The sequence below is a fragment of the Mercenaria mercenaria genome, chromosome 12 (assembly GCF_021730395.1).
Source record: "Mercenaria mercenaria strain notata chromosome 12, MADL_Memer_1, whole genome shotgun sequence".
NCBI classification, from domain to species: Eukaryota; Metazoa; Mollusca; class Bivalvia; order Venerida; family Veneridae; genus Mercenaria; species Mercenaria mercenaria.
This window is the reverse complement of record NC_069372.1, coordinates 3,849,747-3,874,722: the sequence shown is the minus strand read 5'-3', so window position 1 is coordinate 3,874,722 and position 24,976 is coordinate 3,849,747. Positions and strand designations below refer to the sequence as shown.

General features: G+C 35.9%; 1 protein-coding gene across 3 annotated transcripts; it reads left to right on the top strand.

The window, feature by feature from the left end:
- Window positions 1-1,617: 1,617 nt before the first annotated feature.
- Window positions 1,618-24,952, top strand: LOC128547186 (cytochrome P450 4A25-like). Of its 3 annotated transcripts, none has more exons than XR_008366359.1 (11): window positions 1,618-2,334; window positions 5,413-5,617; window positions 8,701-8,828; window positions 10,876-11,000; window positions 14,100-14,223; window positions 20,823-20,955; window positions 21,498-21,621; window positions 22,147-22,342; window positions 23,472-23,554; window positions 23,927-24,067; window positions 24,459-24,952. XR_008366359.1 is itself a non-coding variant. In XM_053519004.1 (11 exons), the coding sequence occupies exons 1-11, from the start codon at window positions 2,170-2,172 to the stop codon at window positions 24,562-24,564; spliced, it is 1,455 nt and encodes a 484-aa protein (XP_053374979.1). In that variant the 5' UTR covers window positions 1,618-2,169; the 3' UTR covers window positions 24,565-24,952. The 3 variants fall into 3 exon arrangements, 2 of the variants coding, with proteins under 2 accessions (XP_053374979.1, XP_053374980.1); XM_053519004.1 differs by having other exon boundaries at window positions 23,927-23,992; XM_053519005.1 differs by lacking the exons at window positions 23,472-23,554; window positions 23,927-24,067; window positions 24,459-24,952 and adding an exon at window positions 23,325-23,384.
- The last annotated feature ends 24 nt before the right edge of the window (window positions 24,953-24,976 follow it).

Genomic DNA, 24,976 nt, shown 5'->3' with positions numbered 1-24,976 from the left:
CGTACCATCGCGATTTCATCATCGTGTCATCGCGGTTTCACCATCGTACCATCGTTGTTTCATCATCGTGCCATCGCGTCATCGCGTTTTCGTCATCGTACCATCGTGCATCGCGGTTTATTAAATAAAAAGTCACGATTGTCCAAACGGAACACTCTAAATCCCGGTTAAAATATTTATTTATATGTGGCATTTTGTAAAGTTGTTATTTAGGTTTTTATTTTTTTTATTTCTTTTTCCAAAGTGATAGGTACGTATAATATTACGTTGTTGTTCTCTGACTATTGTGTGCCACGATGGCCTATTTGTATACATGATATTGCTCTTGTATTTGTACCAAAGTGCAAACTGTGTGTTATGAATAAAAAGTCTAAATATAGAAAAAAACCAGTCGGTTACCAGATATTTTGATGCAACAATAATGTTTTGTCCGTAAATCAAATTACGAGTGTTTGTTAATATTCCAAAAACCTTTTTGGCAAGGTTCGTTATTGCAGACTGATTATATTGAACAATATGCTACAGACCACATGTTATTATAGGATTAACGGCCCTAATGATACACATAATTATAACTAAACATCATGCACTCCTTGAGGTAAATGACCCTTATGGGAAAGGTCATCTTAATGTAAACAACGATATTATCATATCCGTTATCCGTGATTATTAAAAAATAATAAAATGATTATTAGGGCATTTACACGTAATGATCATTATAAGTACTGACATACAGATTTTACGAATTTTGCGAGTTGTGGAGGAATATAAATTTTATTCATGACCTTTATTGGGGCTTTAGACTTTAATTATGTTCTAATACTTAATGTAGTTATAGTTTTTTAAGTCTCATCCAATATACATGTTACAATTTTCACAACAGACCTAATAATAATTATGTATATATATATAACGAATGTATCTGTCACGGGGCTATTTGTTTATTGCGGGTTCTTGTACATATGAATGTGCTGAAATATATATAAAGTTTGACAATGTAATTCATTGTACAAACAACAATAATGAGCGATGACATAACAAGGTTATTACCATACAATTCAACTAATTCACAAACTAAAACAATATATCAGTACATTAAAAGCCTTAGTTATTAGACACATATTTGTAACTAACAACTAATGCATAGACATCTGTAAAATATATAATAATATATGACAATTATATTATGACAAACCAACATAATGCGATGACATACAAGGGTTCATGGAAGGCAAGGAGATAATTATATAACTCGGATTAGTGCAATGATACGACTTAACGACAGTAATTTATTACAATTGACTAATGACTACTACTGACTCTAACTACGGAACAAAAATAGATTCTAAAACAATAGGTTCCTGATAGTATAAATCAGGTAAATAACTGACGTTCAACGGAACAATGTTTATATTTAGAAGTATAACATTATATTGCGTCCTATGACATCACATACAACTATTCATATATGGCACTTGTACATTTCATATAAATAAATTTCGAATATATGGACATAAAAATAATTTACATTCATTAATCTAAATTAAACATAAAACATAAAAGCCTAATTTACCTTCGCTAATATAACCTATTATATTTAAAAACTGCCATAAAAAATAATATTAAGACACTGAGATTTGTTACCGTGGCACTATATGCGCGTTATAAAAAATGCCTTAAAAAAGCAAATATCATCCATGATCAGATCAAGGGTGAACTGGTTAGCGATGAAAATCTGAACTCAGATAAAAGCTTTCATTTATATATTAAATTTATATATTACTTAATGACATACAATTTTTGAAAAGTACGGTATATATGTGAGGTAAAAAAACACAACAATATTAAACCATTTTGAGGACATACTCAAGTGTGGAAACAAAATGAATCCTGTAAATGTAATCGGGATGTTTTTTTTTTAAACTGTTTCTGTAATCCTTGCACGCTCTCTTTCAGTACTTTGCGCGAGAGATACGTTTTAGATCATGTAGCTGAACAGACAATCTTTTTTAGTGGCATGCATGGGTGATTTTAGTAACTATCTACCGTATGTTGAAATTATATATCAGTGAGTTAAGCGGCCTTCAACCTTCAAATGTTTACATGTGATATGTAAACACTACTGATATATTTGTTTACATCACGCCGTTCAATAAATTCTGCTACAAAATGGAGCTAAATTGGAGCAGCTTAATGTTCTGTGGTGTTGTGCTTTTTCTAGGATATATTTCAGCACAGGTTTTCAATTTACTCGTTAGTTTCAACAGAAAATGTCGGGCACTTCGTAAACTACCACAGCTACCCTCACACTGGCTTTATGGACATTCTCGAGAGGTAAACAAACTTTTATATTTAGTAACATTATACACATAACATGGGTACTAATCATTTAGGAACAGGAAGAAGCATGTTATTAACTATTATCGATATAAATGAATGCATTTGCCTTTCTTTCGTGTCAGTAAATTAAGACCCACCACAATCTAGTGACCTACTTTTTTCTCCCGCATGAACTTCGTGCAAATCATTCTGATAATAATGGTATAATACAGCTATTCTACAAGATGACAGGTGGACAATTTAGGCCCTCACTGAATAAATGTGTTTTCACAACTTCATCTGCAAACTTGTTCAATCATTTTCTTTTCAGTTTAGCTTTTATACATAGAATAGTAACTGTCTTACACTGTAGAAACAAAGTATTCTCTAAACTCATCTTAATCTTTCAACAAATGTGCATACTACTACATTAATAAAATAATATGTTTAGACGTTAAACACATTTTCTTGGCCTTATATAAGTCACTGTCAATTTGTAACGAGATACTTGTTATTTCACATTTGTTTCATGCAAACCATGTATAGTTACTGTAGAATACATTTAACTTGTGGCGCGTCTTTAAATGTTAATATTTTCTGCGTAAGTAATCAGTTCACTCATATCAAATAATAAACGTGTTATTAATCTGCAACATTTGTAATAGTGGTATGCAATTGTAAGGTCAATAACCTTTACTATCGGGGTCAAATAAAATAGAAAAATCGTTTAAGTGAAGAAATGTATAAATGCACCGTTCCATGTCGCTAACAGCATAGGCGGTGTAAATTTAACAAAATACGAATGTTAATTTCCCCATAAAATAATATTTATAATTACTGTTCATTTTATGAAATGCATATGATGGCAATATGAAAACAGTGACATAAATTTTAATATTAAAGGTGGTTAATCAGCTTTTTATTAACTCGCGAATATTCGAACGTTTAACAAATTATCATTTAAACTTATTTGTGTTCTCTGAGTGCTTAATAGATTTGGTTGACTATTCGGATTGATACTGGTTTAAGCACTGCAGTATTAAATTTCCAATTTTGCTAAAAATTCATAAAGAAATGACAATTTGTAGAATTATTATTACCCCCTCTATCTACCTTGGTTGCGCAAACAGGATAGATTAGAAATAAATGAATTCGGAAGATACACTTTCCGTTTGGTTCAGATTGTTGAAATATTCAATTATCTATAAAATGCAAATGTTAAACTAGAAGTTATATTGAAATCAAAAGAAATAGTCCACTTTTTGAATACTTCCATATTAAAGGGGAATAATTACAAAATTCCATTACACTATTGAAACAAACATTTCTTATAGACATCTAACTCTGTGTAATAGGTATTTTTATTCATCAAATAAGTCTCTAACAGAATGTGCTAACATGTCATAAATTGTTGCTTATATGTGATGGACCACAAACATGTTTGGTTATAGCAAATTTTATGTATAAAAATATGTTCTGAGCGCAATAGTATACACTTATTGAATGACTTGCCAGTCAGCACTCAGAAATATTGGCCCTCGGTCCTTCGGATCTCGGACAACAGTTCTGATACTGTTTACACATCATGATATCAGGTTTTCACAGTTTTATTTTATTACCATGTGTAGAATATAGACCGGTAACTAGATGTTGAAGGGCGATTTGTATCATTAGGAGTATGTTTGTAATAAACTATGCGCATATATGTTGTTACTCAGTTATGATTTACAATTCCGGTCATACTTCAATCTTTGTTTACTCAAAATTTAAAAATTGTCTAAACATTTTGAATCACCTTTCCGGTCATTCAGTGCACCCAGACAAAACAGGCATGTTCTAATCTCTGGCCCGGCCTGGCCTTGCCTGGCCCGATGAGCACAATTTTCGACCGGGCCAACGGAGGCCATATTTTCAATGTTCAAAACTGACATCAGCTACTACAAAATCAAAAATGTTCCAAAATGTTTATACCAATATTGATTCCAGAGGGATTCACTGGCAGCCAAGGGGTAGAATAATTACCGTTTATCTGTAGCATGGACAGATGCAATAGAACCTTGTCTCCATGTATTTAGTGTATAAAGTAGCAGCACATCACTGCGAACTATGAAGACATTCTTACATATACTGGAACATTAAGTAGGTTTGATAAAGATCAGCAATCAGTTTTTCTTCCTGTGGATAATGTGATTACAGAAAAATCAAACGTTTTGGAATTTTTCTACATTATTTAATTTACATCTTTTGCCAGTGGTAACTTAAATCACAGAAATTAGGTGACTGTTGATTCACATGAAATTGATGATTCTCCAGAAGCACTAGTGGCCAGGAATGCAGAAATTTGTCTGTTTGACCTGCAGTGCCTTTTAAATACAAACAAACATGTTGCAGTTTTATCCCGAAACATTTGGGGTATGAGCAGTTTACAGTCATTATATATTTTAGTGCATTGTCTTTCGGAGAATGACATCTGGATATTTCTAAATGTTAAGTTTTCGCAAAATCTGGCCTGGCCTAGTCCAACCTTCTCAAAAATTGGACTCAATTATCAAGGGCAGGCCAGAGGTTAGCACGTGTCGACAGAAAAGCAGGAATGTTTCCATTGACTACACGTTGTCAAAACCGCGCCACGTTATCATATAAGTTTACACTGTTCATACAAAATGAGCGTCGTGATTTTCAAAGGAACGAATAGGGAGAATGTAAATATAGGTCGTTCTACGTATATTAGTACTTTAAACGATTACATTGTATCTCAAACTGAAATAAAATATTCTGAGCTTCGTTTCATTACTTACATTTCTCATTCGTATGCAATATTTATTAAAAACTAACTAGATAGACAGAGATCGATCTATTTACATTTTATTGTTAATAAGCAAATGCTTAGAAGAATTCAGTTTTCTGGCTACTTTAATAGATTCCTGATTCGAAGTTAAACTGGTATCTGTATAAAATAAGCCTTATGTTACAAATCTTGATTTATTTAGATGTAACCTTTTTCTCATGAAAAGATACAAAAAACTTGTAACCAATTCAGATTATTCTATGCTGTTTTTAAATTCACATGAACTTTGTTATATTTCTTTCCAGATAAATGCTGAGTCATCAAAGTCATTTCTAAATGTTTCAATGCGTGCCATGGAAGAACTGGACGCCAAAGTATTCCTGATATGGTGTGGCTCTTTCCCTTTTGTACAGATTTGCCACCCAGACACATTTAAACAGGCCAACCATAAGGTTTTAACAAAAGACACTAGTTTGGCCGGCCCATACCGTCTGCTGCGAGAGTTCATCGGTAAGTATTGATGTACTTTAAAACACTGAAAGAGTTATTTTCACGTGTAAAAAAAGTAAAAGATAAAGACGGTTTTGTATCTTTCTCAAAATTTTGATTCTTGGAAATTAATAGACAGTTAGTCTCTGTACTATTGAAAAAAAAACGGCACTAAACCCAAAACAAAAATAAAAAATAAACTATATCGTACAAAATCAAGTGAGAACAATCCATTTAGTTGGTGTTAGACAACATTGGCCAAGCTGCCATAGTTTCAAAATAAATAAAACAATATAATGACTTTATTATGAAGTAAACGAAGAATATGCTCCACTGAGCATTTAATCAATTTTATTCAACGAGTTTAATAAATTCCGTGTAGAAAAATACAAATGTAATATACATTATATCAAATGTTAGCTTTTTCGCAAAGCCCAAACCCCTTGCTCAAAGGTCAAGGTCAAAGGTTAACATGGTCTGTTTCGTGTCCGGTCCATAACTCTTCCATCCATGAAGGGATTTTGAATTAACTTTGCATAAATGTTTACCATAATGAGACGATGTGTCATGCGCAAGATCCAGATCCCTAGCTCTAAGGTCAAGGTCACACTTAGAGGTTAAAGGTTAATAGGTCTGTTTCTTGTCCGGTCCATAACTCGATGAAGGGATTTTAAAATTATTTGGCATAAATGCTCGGGGCATTTGTCACTATTAGTGACAGCTCTTGTTTGTACTAATTTATTAGGCATTGACTGATTTGTTTTATCTTAGTGTAAAATGGCTTTATTCCACCCCATGACGTCAGATGATATTGATTGTGACTGATTTCTGCCATGTCGTGTTGGCGTGATGGTGAGGCACAAACACGAAAACACGAAAACTCAACAAATACTTCATTTGTCGTAGACTGGCATTAGTCGTTAGAGTCATTAAATGTAAAGCACCCGGCCATAAAACCAATCCTCTCTGATAGCACTTTCTGAAAAAATTTACTCTCTGATAGCACTTTCTGAAAAAATTTACTCTCTGGTAGCACTTTCTAAAAGCATGGCCAATCTACTACAGATTTATAGGAGACTATCATTACATAACTTACTTATTAAAAACAGTTGATCCATGTTATTGTCAATGTATATTACTATGTTTATATTTATATCTACAAAAGTCTAATTATATATTCCATCCACAATTACAGTTGATCACATAAGCAGTAAATAAATATGGAGCATATTGCACTAAAATCTATTGTTGTTTTGAATGAATGAATGAATGAATGGATGGATGGATGGATGGATGGATAGGAGGATGAATGAATGAATGAATGATTGAACGAACAAATGAATGAATGAAAAGAATTAATGGATGGATGGATAGGATGATGAATAAATGATTGAATGAATGAATGAATGAATGAATGAATGAACAACAAGACTCATGAATATCTTAAAACAATTAAGGATTAAGATATGTAACCAATTCTAACATAGAAACCATGATAGATTGTGATATTGTAATATATGATGTATGAACAGTAATAATTACCAGATCTAAATTTTTCGTGTTTAAAAAATAGATTACCATTGCAAATCCATACTTAAGATCTGCCATAAAATAATAAAGATTAAGATACTGAAAAGAGAAAAATTGTGACACTACAGCGCATAATAAGAAATGTTCCAAAAAAACATTTATTTCCGAGAAAGTATCAATGTCAGTATGAAGAAAGAATAAACTTTATTACAGATTACTTGATCTCAACAGACTTTGTAAGTCTACATTTGTCGAGCCCTCCTGTTTTCGTGTTGGCGGGGCGAAAACACAACAAACACGACATTTTGAGGGCGCCGATACGACAAATTTATCTGTATAGTTTTGGAGAGAATGAATTTGTCGTGTTGGTGCCCTTTATTTGTAGTGCTGTCGTGTAGTCGTTAATTCGCCCCGCCCGCAACGAAAACTCGAAAACACGACAAATAGTTTATTCTTTTTTTATTTTTTTAGTCTGAATATATGAGTTTTTGATTTTTGGAATACAAAATGAATATTTTTGATACCTTTCAAAGGCCTGTGTCTAGCTTTAAATTGGAATGTGACATAAGTTCTATATCGCGCTTGAAAAATGAAACAACTTGTTGTTTAAATGATTAAAATTTATTTCGTGAGTTCGAGGTTTTGTGAGAAATAAGTATATATATATCATACTTCAGAAATAATTATACGCTGTCTTACACGGTATTTGTAATTGTTCACTGACCATTTCCAAGGGACAGAGACACAAGAATCGAAACATTCATCAATAATGGTACAGGCTTTGTGACGGAGTATACACCTCACTGCTTACATAATATAATAGCGAGCGTCAAAAATCAGTCAATGCCTGACAAATTAGTACAAAAAGTAGGTCTACCTCATTCATCTAACAATCTTTCTGCATTATCACATAGTCATACTACCCTAGCAAATGTATTTAACATGGTGTGTGTATATGTTGTATTACAAAATCATTTAAATAAAAAGTCCCGATCATGTGGATAGATATGTAAAATGTTAAGACATTTTGAAAATAAAGTTTCCAAATTTAAAAGGCGGTTGATACATATTGAACTTACTGGAAAAAGAAGAGCTGGAACGAAATATATTTTTATCATTATCACCGTATATTCAAGTCCTTCGCGCTAGGTGGGCCATTTTCTTACTCTGCGCTATATTGACTATCATCAGTCCAGACCTCTTTATGTGTAAGTGTTGTGCGCATGTCTAATGGAAGACGCAAAAACAAAAACATGAAAACTCGACAAAAACATATTTGTCGTGTTTTCGAGCCGGTGGGGCGGTCACGACAACACGACAGCACAACAAATAAATGGCGCCAACACGACATATTCATACCCTCCACAAATAATATGTTGTGTCTGCGCCCTCTGCTTTCGTGTAAAATGTGTCGAGTTTTCGTGTTTTGCTTCGCCTACACGCTAACAGGACATGGCAGAAATCAGCCACCACCGGTAACGTATGTTGCGGATATTAATGCAAGCATGCTATATTTTAATTCAAGTGAAAAAAATGTTTAAAAAAAAAACAATTATGCAAATATTTTCACACAGGTGAAGGTCTTCTGGGAAGTAACGGAAAAAAGTGGGAAAGAAACCGGAAACTACTTACGCCAGCCTTCCACTTCCACATATTGTCAGAATATGTTTCTATAATGAATAAAACCGTCGATGTTCTTATGGTATGTGTTTAACCCTTTGCCTGCTAAATTTCTAGAATGGACTGTTCCATCATTCAATTTTGGCAATACCTTTTATTATTCAGGTGTTGACTGAAAATTTACTGACTGAATAGCGAACAGTGCAGACAGGCTGATCTTGGTCTGCACTGGTCGCAAAGGCAGAATCGCTTGCAGCCAGCAGGCTAAAGGTTAAGGATACACTAAGGAGTGACTTGGCATTTTTGGGACATTTAGTGTTTTTATTTCATATAAATTCATCAGATGCCAAAAAGTTCAAATATAAAACCTTTATTTGATGAATTTGCAGATGAACAGTTAACATTTCACATGTGTTTACAACAACACATTTCTGAAAAGAACAGTCAGGTTATAAATTTAGTGATGGTATTTCTTGACTGTCAGCTAAGCGTTTGATTTCCTGAATCTGAATAACCATAATATGGTCATCCAAGGCTCTAGAGTACGGTGCCCGTAAAGTGACATGTGAAACTTTTTTTATTTCGTTTTAACGAAATAGGTTTTCGTAAAAACGAAATGTTTTTCGTAAAAACGAGATCTTCTTTCGTAAATATGAAATGTTATTTCGTAAAAATGAAATTTTATTTCGTTAAAACGAAATGTTATTTCGTAAAAATGTTATTTTTACGAAATTTTTACGAAATAAGATTTCATTTTTAAGGAATACATTTCGTTTTTACGAAATACAAAAATGTACGTTTCGTTTTTATGAAATATATTTCGTTTTTACGAAATAACATTTCTTTTTTAAGAAATACATTTCGTTTTAACGAAATAGGATTTCGTTTTTACGAAATACTTTTCTTTTTGACGAAATAGGATTTCGTTTTTACGAAATCTTATTTCGTAAAAACGAAATAAAAAAGTTTCACATGTCACTTTACGGGCACCGCACTAGAGGGAGCGTTAATGGGTGTTATATACCGTTAGTGTAACTGAAATTATAATGGTGATTTTCACCAGGTAAATATAACCGATTTTGACTTGCTTCCATGGTCAACAGGCCTTATTATTTGTCGACCTATTAATGCATATAAATTTTCGTATAAATTCACAATTTGGTGAAGTGTTTCCTTTATTTACGAAGGAAATTGCATAGAAATTGGCAGTGTGTTTCGTAGAATAGTAGTCTCTTAAACAGTTTTGAAATGATCTAACCCATTCTTGAATTATGTCAAGGAAGGAATCGGAGCCCCAAAATAATTGATTTGTGTGTAACTCTTTTTACTGACAATTAGAGAAAATTTGTGAAACAAACTTTGGTAGTCTATGGGACTCCCACATAGCACACAAAATTCTGGCTCATTTTAAATACTGATGAGACAGTAGAATCCGTTTGAAGTACGTAGTTTGTTATTTATTGATATACATAATAGTATCATTGTATAGCTTAGTCTTTCCCTTTCGTTTTAGTATGCTACATAGCATGTTTTTTCTTTGGAAAGGTGGAATAAAACCATCAAGGCACCCACTCACTGCTTAGTGTGTCCTTAAGTCGCAAAATTTATGTCGCTCTTCATATTTAGTTTAAACTGTATTTATTTCCACAAATTGTATATACAAACATGAGTACTATATTTAAATTAACAAAGTTTGATAAAAAGACATACATCAATCAAAATAGTACAAAAAAAAACAAAAAAGATTTTCAATCGAATGGATTGGAAAACAAGCTACTTAAAACTTATATGAATTCGCTCTTCATATTTGTGTCATTTTGTTTACGTTCGTAGATATCACCAGCTTGTTCTTATAAGAGACCTATCAGAAGCTGTGTTTTCTTGAGTTCATTTAAAATGTGTTGGTCATAATTAAACCAGTACATTTAACTTCCAAAATATTATTTATTACATCCACTGCCATACATCTTTAAAATGTGTAAGAGCAAAACACACTATACAAGACAGTGTTGTGTTGAAACTAATGAAAACAAGACCTATCTTAAAAAAGAAAATATGGATATTTTAAATGGATATTTGAAAAGTTTGAAACTGAATTTTCAAAATATATGTAGAATTAATTTCTTTAGGATAAGCTTGAAACGGCTGCAGCCAACGGAAAAAGCGTGGACGTATTCCCGTACATCTGTCGATCAGCTTTGGACATCTTAGTTTCCTGTTCCCTGTCTTATGAAGGAAACTTTCAAGACTACCGGTAAGATAATTATTAACATTGTGCCTACATATCTTTTCAAACAGTAATGAAAAGTATGCCATTTTATTAACATTTGTCCATCCGTATGGCCGAATAGGTGGAGATTGTAGCTTGGATTGGTAGTTATTCTGGCTTGGATTGGTAGAGATCCTGGCTTGGATTGGTAGATATTCTAGCTAACAATGTCAAAAAAGAAAACGAAAAGAAAACGGTTTTGCTAGCAAGTGAAATACTGTTTCAACTGCCATGTACCTTCGCTCCAACACCAGTCAACAACCTAGGGAACAGATGATAACTTTGTTAAAGTTATGCTTGACCCAAACTTCATGTTTGAAAATATGAACAGTACTATAGAAACGCAGTTTCTAATAGCATAAATTTTACAAGTTGTTGTTTATTAACAGCACTAGGCTTAAGTTTATAATGGTACATAATTAATACATGAATAGCTAAACTCAGTATTTATTCGTACTACCACTAAAAGCGCTGAACAACTGTTACTTGATAATGCCTTTATCATGAACTTAACCTTCTTTCAGTTTGGACAGTACCATTAACTGTTAAAAGGGTGCATACCAGAAAGATATTGACTGAATGGCGAACAGTGCAGATCATGATCAGACCGCACGGATGCGCAGGCTGATCATGATCAGCACTGGTCGCAAAGACAGCATCAGTCGTGTCCAGCATGGTAAGGGCTAAATTATGAATGTAGCTCTACTACACAAATAATTTATATTTTAGTATATTTAAACACATTTGATGAGGATTATCGACAGTTGAATTTAATATCTAACAATGAAATAACTTAGTGAAAGACTTGCATTGGAGTTCGTTAGGGATACCGCGGTTAAACGGACCTATATTGCATTACATAGAACTGACAATAATGATAATAATAAAAGATAAGTTATATCTACAAAATAACGACGTGTCATGCTGAAAACCCGGACCCCTTGCTTAAAGGTCAAGGTCACAATTGGAGGTCAAATGTCAACAGGACTTTTTTCCTGTCCGTCCATAACTATGCCATCCATGAAGGGATTTTAATATTACTTGGCATAAATGTTCCCCATGATGAGACGACGTGTCAAGCGTAAAACCCGGACACCTAGCTCAAAAGTCAAGGTCACAATTGGATGTCAAAGGTTAATAGGGTTTTTTTCCTGTCCGGTCCATAACTCTGTCATCCATCAAGAGATTTTAATATTACTTGGCATAAATGTTCCCCATGATAAGACAACGTGTCATGTGCAAAACCCAGAACCCTAGCTTAAAGGTCAAGGTCACACATTGAGATCAAAGGTCAATGGGACTTTTTCCTGTCCGGTCTGTAACTTTGTCATGCAAAACAGGATTTAAATATCAGTTAGCACAAATATTCCCCTGGATGAGACAATATGTCACGCGCAACACCTGAGCCCATAGATGCAAGGTCAAGGTCACACTTGGAAGTCAAAGGCCAAAAGGGATTTTTTTCCTGTCCAGTCTGTAACTCAACAATCCCTAAAGGGATTTTAATATTACTTGGCACAAATGTTCACCACCATGAGACGGAGTGTCATGCGCAAGAACATGTTCCCTAAGTCTAAGGTCAAGGTCACACGTAGAGATCAAACGTCAGATACAAGAATGACTTTATTCGAAGCTTTTCTTCTTCATGCATGGAGGGATTTTGATGTAATTTTGCACAAATGTTTACCACCGTGAGGCACCCTTGTTTTTAGAATTACGTCCCTTTGTTTTACTATAAATAGATTATATTGTAACTTATTTATTACTGGCCGTAGGGAGAATCGAGACCAGTTTTCTGTGGTACAACATGCATGTTACATCCAATATTTAGGAGCATTTTGACCTATCTCTACCTGGTAAAGAGTTTCTTGTGGACTTATATTTTATAGAATTTCTTGTTTTTTTTTTCGTTTTTTTAAGGATTAATTTCCCTTTGTTGTTACTATAACTAACTTATGACACCTGTTTTGATAATCGGCCAAAAATGCCATATGAAAACAACTGTAGGTTTTTATATATATAAATTGTAATCCAAGTGTTTTGTTATAACATATTGTATATATAGTACAGTATTGACAGATATCAGTTCATTTTGTTATACTGCAGTAGAGAAAATAAGGTACCTTCCAGTAGGGGACTTTGTATTGCATGGCAATACTTCATTCACTTGTTTCCACAATTTTATTGCAATCCCTCATATGTATTAAACAACGTGACGAGTGTGTTTTTCGACACTATATCCCATACTAGTAGTCTAGAAACGAAAAAGGAGCTGATCCACTTAGCTCAATAGAGATAGGGCAGATTTACGGATCGAGGGCTCGTGAGTTCGATCCCGTGCAAGGTGTTTGATAAAAGACATTGTGCCTGACGTCATTTCGACCTCCATCTCTGATTTTCTAACTAGCGGAAAACAGGCGAGTACTGGCAGGTACAGAATCTAGAAACACTGGTTAGTTTAACTTTAAAAATGGCGTTGAACTCAAAGTCCCAAAATAAATGAACGAGATATATCGTTCTTAGTATATGCATTTAAACACCGTATCCATGTACCTCAAAATATATTGGAGCCCGCCCGCTTAGCTCAGTAGGTAAGAGCGTTGGTCTACGGATCGCGGGGTCGCGAGTTCGATCCTCGGGCGGGGCGTATGTTCTCCGTGACTATTTGATAAACGACATTGTGTCTGAAATCATTAGTCCTCCACCTCTGATAATTCATGTGGGAAAGTTGGAAGTTACTTGCGGAGAACAGGTTTGTACAGGTACAGAATCCAGGAACACTGGTTAGGTTAACTGTCCGCCGTTACATGACTGAAATACTGTTGAAAAACGGCGTTAAAACCAAAACAAAACAAACAAAAAACAAATCAAAATATATTGGGCCGAAGTATCTGCATTTCAACACCGTGTTCATGTAACTCAAAATATACTGGTCCGGGGTATCTGCATTTGAACATCGTGTTCATGTGCCTCAAAGTATGCTGGTCCGGGGTATCTGCATTGTGTCAGGTTACATGTTTAGACCAAAGAAAATCAATATCTCGGATTTTCTTGGACTTTCACATGCATATATTTTGCTTTTAGTAAACCATGGCAGCTGGTAGACTTCCTCTTCTACCTGTCTCCCACAGGGCGGGAACTGAAACGACTGTGTAAAACTTCGAGGAGTTTCACTGAAAGTATTATCAAAACAAGGAAAGAAGAACTGGTAAGTGTTTAAAGAATCTGTTTTTAGCTCGACTATTCGAAGTATAGTCTAGCTATTCTACTCACCCTGGCGTCGGCGTCGCCGTCGGCGTCAAACCCTGGTTAAATTTTTGCATGCAAGTACATACAGCTATCATTTAAAGGCATATAGCTTTCTAACTTATTTTGTCTTTTTCTAGGTCAATAACCAACCTCACTGGGTCAAGTCCCATAACTCTGACATGTATTTTGAGCAAATTATGCCCCTTTTTGGACTTAGAAAATTCTAGTTAAAGTTTTACATGCAAGTTACTATCTCCAAAACTAATGCAGATATTGAATTGAAACTGCACGTGTCTTCGGGGTTATAAAACTAGTTGATAGCACCAAGTCCCATACCTCTGACCTTCATTTTAGCCAAATTATGCCCCCTTTTGGACTTAAAAAATTCTGGTTAAAGTTTTGCATGCAAGTACATACAGCTATTATTTAAAGGCATATAGCTTTGAAACTTTTTTTTTTCTTTTTCTGGATCAATTACCAACAACCTCACTGGGTCAAGTCCCATAACTCTGACATGTATTTTGGGCAAATTGTGTCCCTTTTTGGACTAAGAAAATCCTGGTTAAAGTTTTACATGCAGGTTACTATCTCCAAAACTAATGCAGAGATCGAATTGAAAGTTCACATGTGTCTTTGGGGTTATAAAACGAGTTGATAGCACCAAGTCCCATAACTCTGACCTGCATTTTAGCCAAATTATGCCCCTTTTGAACTTAGAAAATCCTGGTCAAAGTTTTGCGTGCAAGTACATACAGCTATTACTTAAAGGCATATAGATTTGAAACTTATTTTTTCATTTTCTAGATCAATTACCAACCTCACTGGGTCAAGGCCCATAACTCTGACATGTATTTTGGGAATATTATGCCCTCTTTTGGACTTTACATGTGCCTTCCGGTTATAAAACTAGTCCCATAACTCTAATATGCATTTTGGTCAAATTATGTCGAGCTTGGCTGTCTTATGGACAGTTCTTGTTGTGAAAACTTGTCAAATACCAAGCTCATTTTAACACAGCCCCACTTATAGTTGAATTGGAACATCAATATTCGCCGCAGTTAGTCTCTAGTCTGTTGAAAAGATAAGTCGATTGTCTGACTTATTACTCATGGCCTTGTGTATATTTTAATTGTATGAATGGAAATACTATTATAATAGAAAAATGAATTCAGTTAAATTCCATAGGTTTTTGATTTTATGTCTAAAATAGATAGAGCAGCTATCCAAGTACAGAATATGCATGTTTACATTGTTCAATATTATACACGAGCTTACATAGCTAGTTATTCATAAAGGGAGATAATTGAAAACAACACATTTATTCTACCTCCTATTATTTCAATCAATATACAAACCTTTCACAAATACATGTCAAAACAATTATCAAAAATAAGATTTAACAAGACGTTAAATATATTTTGTGTTCATAATAAATAATATGGCAGCCACATTATAGGGCAACTAAAGTCTGGCCGTGAGTTACTTTAAATGAAAGCCATGGATAATTTGGTCAGTCGTTCGTAATTCTGGAAGATTTGTTTTGATTAGACCACTACTTAAAAAGTTTGAGAAGTTGGAAAACTAAGAAAATGTTTGACCACGGTCAATTTAGTATTTGTGACACTGTTTACACCTGCTTAATCATTTAATTAGCAAATACTCCTTAAAAAGATTAATGTTTTCTGTTTATTTAATTTGAGTCAAGTGGTCTACTGATGCATCTAGTGTGGTGAGCTGTGTGTTGTGTGCTTGTCACCTTCCGCTTTCAGCCGCTACCGCTGGCTAGCCCTTTGGGCAAAAACGAAGGCGAGTGCGTAAGTCTTCCCTGCCAGTACATAGCCTCTCTGCAGACAAGCCCTATGCCGTGCCTTCTTGCGGCGACACATGGATACTTAGCACCCTGTGGCTTCAGGCAGAACTGTATAGGACTCGGAGGAGGTCTGCCCCCCAGACATGCTGCATGCAAGACCCACCGGTGTGTGGATATGTCCTGTTGCCCATGAACAGACCCCCTATGATTCCAGGGTAGGTCTTTTGCCTGAAATCTAAGGGACATAAAACCTAGAGAGCTGAAGATAGATGTACCAGGCCAGTTGGCGCTCTCTAACAAACCATGGTACAATGCACTTACACCAAATCATCTTGATTTAGTTGTGATGGCGCTGGTTCTTTGAGATCCTTCCAGGGAGAATCAGTGCCGGGCTCTGAGCTTCGACTAAGTCCACCTCATACTACTGGAGGTAACTCCAATCGCCTTAGAGCCAGGAGACGAGGGAGAAAATCTACTGGCAACATGGGAACAAAAAAGAAGACAATGCAACCTTTCAAGGTTATGGATTGAAATGCAGAATGACTCTTCAATAAGAAAATGGACTTAGAGAACATCCTTATGGACTTAGAGGACATTCAGGCCTGCTGCATTCAAGAGACTCAGCTTAGCGAGTACAAGTCCTTCAAGGTTAGAGGCTACCAGTGCGTCCATTTAACTCCATATCTCTAAGTTTTAGGCGTAACACTTGATACTCGGAGTCATCCATGTGCATGGTGATCTGCGTTGCTGATATGTTTCCCTTGACACGATCCCAGTGCAGGACTCAAACTTCCTAGTCACTGGCGACTTCAACAGTCACTCGCAGAACTGGGGATATGACCACATAGACAGGCGTGGAGAAGAGGTAAGCTCTTGGCAAGATGATCACAACTTGTTGCTGATCAACAACCCCGACGATCAGGACATTTTCTATTCCAGACATTGGCACACAACTTTCACTCCTGATCTTGGTTTCAGCACTGAAGACATCCACAAGAATATTGCAAGAGAGGTAGGCCAGCAACTAGACGGCAGCGATCACTGTCCTGTTTACCTCACCTTGCAGTATAGGACCATATAGGAACCAAGCTTACCTCGTTGGAACTACAAATATGCTGATTGGAAAGGATGCAGAAAGTTTACACATGAAATCTGCAGACAAATTCGTACTGAAGGCAGAGCCATCAACAAAGTAACAAAGGACTTCAATGCAGCCCTACTCCAGGCAGCCAAAAATGAATTTCTAGAGGTTCCAGGAGAGATTACAAGCCATACTGGAACAAGGATCTAGAGGGCCTTCAGGAGGAGTTGTCAGAAGCCAGACGAAAGGCTGAAACACAATCGTCCCAAACCAACTACATAAAACTCCAAAAGGCAAGGGCCAAGTTTCTGAGAGCCAAGATCCAGGCCAGAAGAGAGAGCTGGAAAGAAAAAACTGCCTCACTCAACTTAGAAAGAGACAGTATAAAGCTCTGGAAATTTACAAGGCAATTGAATGATGAAGGTGGATGCGAAAGAGACACTACATCTGTAGAAGAAAATGGTTCTCTGCTGACTGGAAAACAGGCTGCAAATTAGTGTGCTGAAAACTACGAGAAAGTAGGCAAAATCACAGTCAACAGAGGACGGCAAAGAAAGGTTAGAAGGGAGGAAAGAGAGAGAGGATCCAAAAAGTCCAAGGAAGAAGTGATGGAAGCAAGCCTCACATAAATTAGCTACTTACAGCACTGAAGAAGCTCAAGGCCAAGAAATCATTAGGACCAGAACACATCACCAATGAGATGCTGACCCTTATGGGAAGTTTTGCTACGATAACCCTGCTAGATGTCTTCAACCTGAGCTGGAAGGAGGGAAAACTTCCACAGGTCTGGAGGGAGGCGATCATGGCACCTATCCTAAAACGCGGTAATGACAAGAAGAAAGCAGCCAGCTATCGCCCTATCAGTCTCACCAGGACAGTGGGGAAGATCATGGAAAGCATCATAAATCAATGCAAAAGTGGAAGAGTGGAAAAGATGGAAGTCAGTAATATCTTGGCCCACCAACAGGCTGGCTTCTGGTCATTCCGTTCAACAGAGGATCAAACAACATTACTTGCACAAGAAATCGAAAATGCCTTCCAGGCAAAAAAGGTTACTGTAGTAACATGGATAGCCCTTCAGAGAGCATTTGACAAGGTATGGGTGGATGGTCTTCTGGTGAAACTACAAAGGAATGGTGTTGGAGGCACCATGTACAGATGGATAAAGTCCTGTCTCTTCAACCGAAGGGCTAGACTTTAACTTGATGGAACCTCTAGTCAAAATTTTCTGCAAAGACATGGAGTTCCCCATGGAGGAGTACTCTCTCCTACTCTCTTTCTTCTCTTCCTCAACGATCTGGTGGCTGAACTTCAAAGGGGCGTCAAAGCTGCTCTCTACGCAGATCATTTGGTGTTTTTGGTGCTCAGAGGAATATGCAACAACTGCCAAGTACAGGATGCAAGAAGCCACAGACAGGCTCACAGCCTGGGCAGAAGAATGGTGTGTTCAGGTCAACACTGAGAAGTCCTGCACAACCCTATTTTCACTGTCACCAAAGCAGGCAGCTGCTGGCAATATTAGAATTTGTGACACCCACTTGCAGAAGTGGAGAAGGCAACATATCTAGTAACGTTTGACAGGCGCCTAACATGAAAAGCATCTTACCAATGCAGAACGCAAGGCACGAAAACATACTCAAGACAGTATACCATGGGACCATCAGACCCATCCTAGAGTATTGCTCCTCAGCTTGGATGACAGCACCCAAGACAAATGAGAACAGGTTAGACAACGTACAAAATCAGGCTCTCAAAATCATCACCGGAACACTGAAGTCAACACCCATTAAGGCCATGGAAAACGTTACTGCCATCCCTCCACTTGCCAAGTAAAGAGAGTCCAAAACCCTAGTACAAACCAGCAAATGCCAGTACCTGCCATACCATCCAATGAAAGCCAAACTCGAAGGGCTTATAAAAAATTGTCTAAAAAGAGGCAGCTTTGTGCACGAAGCCAGGAAGCTCAACAAAACCTTTGCAGAGCATCTTGAACAACACACTACTCCTTTCGCTGTTCAAGATCTACTGTGGAAACATGACCAGTCCAACCTGACTATACATACCACCGTCCCTGGTCTTACCCCTGGTCTTATCCCTGGTACTTCAGATGAAACGGCCAAGCTATCATTTACACAAGCCATGATCCAAGACACATACCCGTCAGAGACATGGACACAGGTGTACACAGACGGCTCAGTCTCAGCTGCAACAAAAGACGGAGGAGCTGGCTTCATACTACACACCTCGGGAAGACCAGAGACAAATAGTATTCCAACTTTGAGGCACTGTACCAACTACAGAGCAGAGGTTGAGGCCATCAAACAGGCTATTAAACTCATTGAGGAGTCTCCAGAGAGCTGCCTTAACGTGGTTATCTTCACGGATGCTCTGTCAGTTCTCCAAGCTAAGCACATTCTGCAAAGACATCCACGTCTGGAGAACCAAAGGAAAAGTGTGTGCAATGAGGATCAAAGTGCACGGCAAGTTGGAGGACCTGAAAAAGACGGTATCCTTCATCGCTGTATTAGGGGGAACGGTGTAGTCGGTGAACGCCAAGAAGAAGAAGAAGAGTTTATTTAATCTGAAATGTAAAGCATGCATATTTATTTTCTTGCTAGAAAAAGTAGATTTTTTTTCATACAAACGCAGCATTAGCACCAGTAAAACGTTTATAACTATACAAATACATTAAAACCTCAAGTTTGGTTCATGTTTTCATGGAATCAAAATGGCGCCTGTTCCATTCAAATACTAATATGTTCGTACTTTCATCATTTTAAAGCCTTACATGACTTAACTTTTAGCCTGCTGGCAGCAGGTGGTTTTAGCCTTACCAGTGCAGATCAAGAACGGCTTGCACGTCTGTGCAGGCTGATCTTGGTCTGCACTGTTCGCTATTCAGTCAGTGAATTTTCAGTGAACACCCCTTCGAATAATAAATGGTACTTAATATATTGAATGATGGACCAGTCCATTTTAGAAATTTAGCAGGGTAAAGGTTAAGAAGATATAATAAAACAGCGTTGGCTCGCCCCAATAAGAAAAACGAACATAGTTCTTCTGTTCGTAGAAGTATAAAGATTTGCTTTTGAGGCTATATCATCAAAACAATATCAGTCTACTATGTGTAAATGAGTCGGTTTTATGCATAATGTTAAGAAGTCTAGGCTAAAGGACTGATTACACAAAATAGGAAGTTACTACTCAGTGTAGTCCAAAATATAGTTCCATGCTGTTGCCGAAATTTGGCATAATGAGTCATATGAAGATGTGGCAGTTACATTTTCGGCTTAGTTTTATTGCTTATTGTACTGAGAAAAGATCTAGACCATTTTCATTGTGAATTTCCAGGTTTTAGTCTTATTCATTGAGAAAATGTCAACATACGCGTAATTGCTAAACGGCACTTTTCATGGAAGCATTTTCAGAGGGTGATGTTTTTTTCAGAACAGGTTATTTTTCTTATATGTAACATAACATCTCAATATTTTTTTTAATTTTTGGTAAGAAGACATGTTATAGTAAATGACTATATATGTTTTTTTTCTTATCATTGAAATGCTCTAAAGTACAGACAATGAGATCTCAATATTTCATTTTTATATTAAATAAAGAGGGAACTGAATTAGTTAGTGTGACCTAAATGATCTTCATACACCTGTTGTAGGAGAAACAGCCAAGCATAAAAGAAAAGAGATGCCTAGATTTTCTGGACATGCTCTTGACTGTACGTGATGAACAAGGTAACGGGCTGACGTTTGGAGAAATACATGACGAAGTTGATACTTTTACATTTGCAGGTAATGTTTTTTATCTATTCATAGATCTTCTCTGTAATGCAAGTAGCTTGAAGTTAAACACTGAAGACTCGTATGAGCAGCTGCAGATTTTGAATGTAGGTTTTCCTATTGTATTTTTAACCATAACCAGTTTGAATCTGCTTGTTCAGTGTTGTATGCTTGACGTGATCCGTCTTTTTTAAAACCTCTAAGCTAAACTTTAGTGAACTGAAGCGCAGCAAAACGTTTTTCTTATCCAGAATTTAATTGTATATACCATTTTTAGAAACTGGAATAATCAGCTTCAGACAGATTTATCTTAACCATTGTTTAAGTTATTAATTTGCAGCTGTATCTATTTTGATTGTAGCATATATAACATCATCTACTTTCCATTTAGTAAATCTAAGATCATCAACTTAAATTGGAGCAAATTTAATGTGACCTTCTTGAGATGAAACAAATTTAACATCACCTACTTAATATGTAGCAAATCTAACATTAACTACTTAAAATGAAGCAAATCCAAGATCAACTTCTTAACATGTTTGGGTGTATTGCAGGTCACGACACGACGGCATGTACGATCGACTGGACAATGTATGCACTTGGATTACATCGTGAAGCTCAGGAATTGGTTTACCAAGATGTGTGTGAGGTTCTTGGTGACGAAACAGATGTCAAAACGTAAATTTAAAACGTTTAATTTTAATCCCTATTAAGCTTTAAGTTTCACTGGAGGCAGACCGGCGTAAATAGCGCATTAACCTTTAGTCTGCTGGCTGCAAGTGGTTTCGCATTTGCGACCATTGCAGAATAAGATCAGCCTGCATGTCCGTGCAGGTTAATCTTGGTCTGCACTGGCCACTAATCAGTCTGTAAATTTTCAGTGAATTTCCCTTTGAATAAGAAGTGGTACCGCCAAAATTGAATGATGGACATGTCCATTTTAGAAATTTAGCAGGGTAAAGGTTAGCATAACGTTATGTTTAGAGTGGAGTCACGGGCTTCTTTTTGCATACAAGTATCAGCTGGATGACTTTGTCACTTAACAAGGAAATCAGATTGTTGGGTAAGATTTTACTACTCGTACGATTTCTTTTCCTTATCAAATAGAATTATGATTAAAATTTTCATTATTGACAAGAATATTTCTTTCTGTTCACAGGATGGCAGTTTTTATACTTGATAAAGAACATTCTTTTTTTACAGAGAACATTTGGGGAAGTTTTCATACCTGGTGCAGTTTATAAAAGAAGCCATGAGGTACTACAGTCCGGTCCCAGGATTTACAAGACGAAATGAACACCCTATTGAAATTGATGGATACGAAATACCAAGCGGAACTGGCATTAATTTACAGCCGTACCTAATTCATCACAACAAGAACGTATGGCAAGAACATAATGTGAGTAATTTCAGCGTTTTAAATATTCCATTTTTAGTAGTTTAAAATATTACTTTTGACAATATAATACAAGCATAGGGCAGTTCATCCTTCATTAGCGGTAGCCAGAGTGGCTTTAATTTAAAAGTATTATATTTACCTGTTACACTCGGTTGTTAGGGACATGTGATTTCTAATACAGCCTATTAATATCAATTTTACGAGCATGCGGCCAAGCAGTATAATATAGGCTTACATCACTGGAAAACTGTTGTGCAGACAGTTGAAGGGACCAGAGATTTAACTTGTGGAGCACACCTAGGGTCGTATTCATCAATGATTGAAACTTTAGAAGGTAATATTCAGTTCAGGATATCGACGACTTAAAACACATATGAATAGCAAGGATATCGACGACTTAAAACTCATATGAATAATAATGATATCGACGATTTTTAAATTCACACAAATGGAAAAGATATAGACGACTTTAAACTCAAATGAAAAGCAAGGATATAGACGACTTTATACTCAAATGAAAAGCAAGGATATAGACGACTTTATCTCAAATGAAAAGCAGATAGACACTTATATCAAATGAAAAGCAAGGATATAGACGACTTTAAACTCAAATGAAAAGCAAGGATATAGACGACTTTATACTCAAATGAAAAGCAAGGATATAGACGACTTTATACTCAAATGAAAAGCAAGGATATAGACGACTTTATACTCAAATGAAAAGCAAGGATATAGACGACTTTATACTCAAATGAAAAGCAAGGATATAGACGACTTTATACTCAAACGATAGCAAAGATATCGACGACTTTAAACTCATGTGAATAACAAGTATACCAACGACTTTAAACGCATATGCATAGCAATGCTATTGACGACTTTAGGCTCAAATGAATATCAATGATTATTAAATAGCAAAGAAATTAAGTAGCAAATTTAACATTTATATTGAACAGTTAACGATTTAATTGTATTGTTTCAGGAGTTTAGACCTGAACGGTTTAACTTTATTGTTTCAGGAGTTTAGACCTGAACGATTGATTGTATTGCTTCAGGAGTTTAGACCTGAACGGTTTGACTTTATTGTTTCAGGAGTTTAGACCTGAACGATTTGATTGTATTGTTTCAGGAGTTTAGACCTGAACGGTTTGATGCGGATCACAGAGATGACAATGAAATTTATGGATTTTTGCCGTTCTCAGCAGGATCCAGGTTGGTACATTTTATCACTTTTAATCAAAATAAGCAACTTTGGTTAAAGTAATAAATGGCTGAGCAAAGGAGTTCTGAAGAACTGATGAATAATTGCTGTCTTGTTATGTAAGTATTTTATACGGTATTGTGTAAATTCAAAAGATCCATTAATACCTGGCAGCTCCTTAGGACGAGGAATTTAACGAGAAAGCCATACATGTCTTAGGAGAACACGAAACTTATAGGGATTTGCTCGCTTATGTACACAAGTTTTCTCACAGTTTAATAACATCCATCAGTAACATATTACTTTCTTATTCGTGCACAACAAAACGTATCAAATGATACATTATAACGTTGCGGCGACTTATCAGGCATTCTTACTTTCAGAAATTGTATAGGACAAGTGTTTGCCATGAATGAAGTGAAAATAACGATTGCCAAGTTGGTATACAAGTAAATTCCCTAATCCAGAACTAGCGACTTTAGCTTCTAAACATGAATGTACATTTGATCAAATGTACGACGGAAGTAAGATAATCTTTTATTATAGTGACATGTGTATGGCATCGGTATATTAATATAAAATATTACAAATTTTAAACACCCGGCCCAACGGGCCTATATTTCACCTTTCATAAATATTTATCAATATTTCACGGACGTAATAATGATAATATTTTATGTTAGTTTAAAGTATCAATGACATATCTCGAGTTTTTTAAGATCAACAATTATTTTGTATGTAGATTATAATACTTAATGATTGACTGTCACTCACGCGCGCACGCACGAACGCACTATTATTCAACGATTCAACTAGCACCTAAGCATCAACAAAAATAAGCAGCGACAAAGATGAATTCTTAGATTCCCTTTTGTATTTATGCAAAACGTATAATTTTGTTCATTTTCACTGTAGGTTTGAGATTATGAAAGACCCCGACCACGAGACGGACATTCGTCCTGAGATTGTAATGCGGCCATCAAATGGAATAAAATTGTTTCTCAAGAAAAGACAAAACTAATACATACAGTTTATTCAGTGTTTAAGACCCCGACCATGAGACAGACATTCGTCCTGAGTTTGTAATGCGACCATCAAATGGGATAAAAGTGTTTCTCAAGAAAAGACAAAACTAATACATACAGTTTAGTCAGTGTTTAAGATACCGACCATGAGACAGACATTCGTCCTGAGTTTGTAATGCGACCATCAAATGGGATAAAAGTGTTTCTCAAGAAAAGATAAAATAATATCTAATTCTGTATTGCCACTTATTCATAAAATGACTTTCGTTTCCGTCAGCAGAGTCCAGGCTTTATTCTACGTTTTCTATATAAATGACGTAACGTCATTAGTTCCGGTTTATCAAATGTGTCATTTTTATTTACGCTCGGTAGATGCTCGAGCGTTCTTCACATAAGAATTTATTGATC

Excerpts from the sequence above, each read along its gene's own strand:
- LOC128547186 (XM_053519004.1), top strand. The coding sequence starts at position 2,170 with ATGGAGCTAAATTGGAGCAGCTTAATGTTCTGTGGTGTTGTGCTTTTT. Across the intron at positions 2,335-5,412 it reads TTTATGGACATTCTCGAGAG|ATAAATGCTGAGTCATCAAA; the intron begins GTAAACAAACTT and ends ATTTCTTTCCAG. Across the intron at positions 8,829-10,875 it reads AAACCGTCGATGTTCTTATG|GATAAGCTTGAAACGGCTGC; the intron begins GTATGTGTTTAA and ends TAATTTCTTTAG.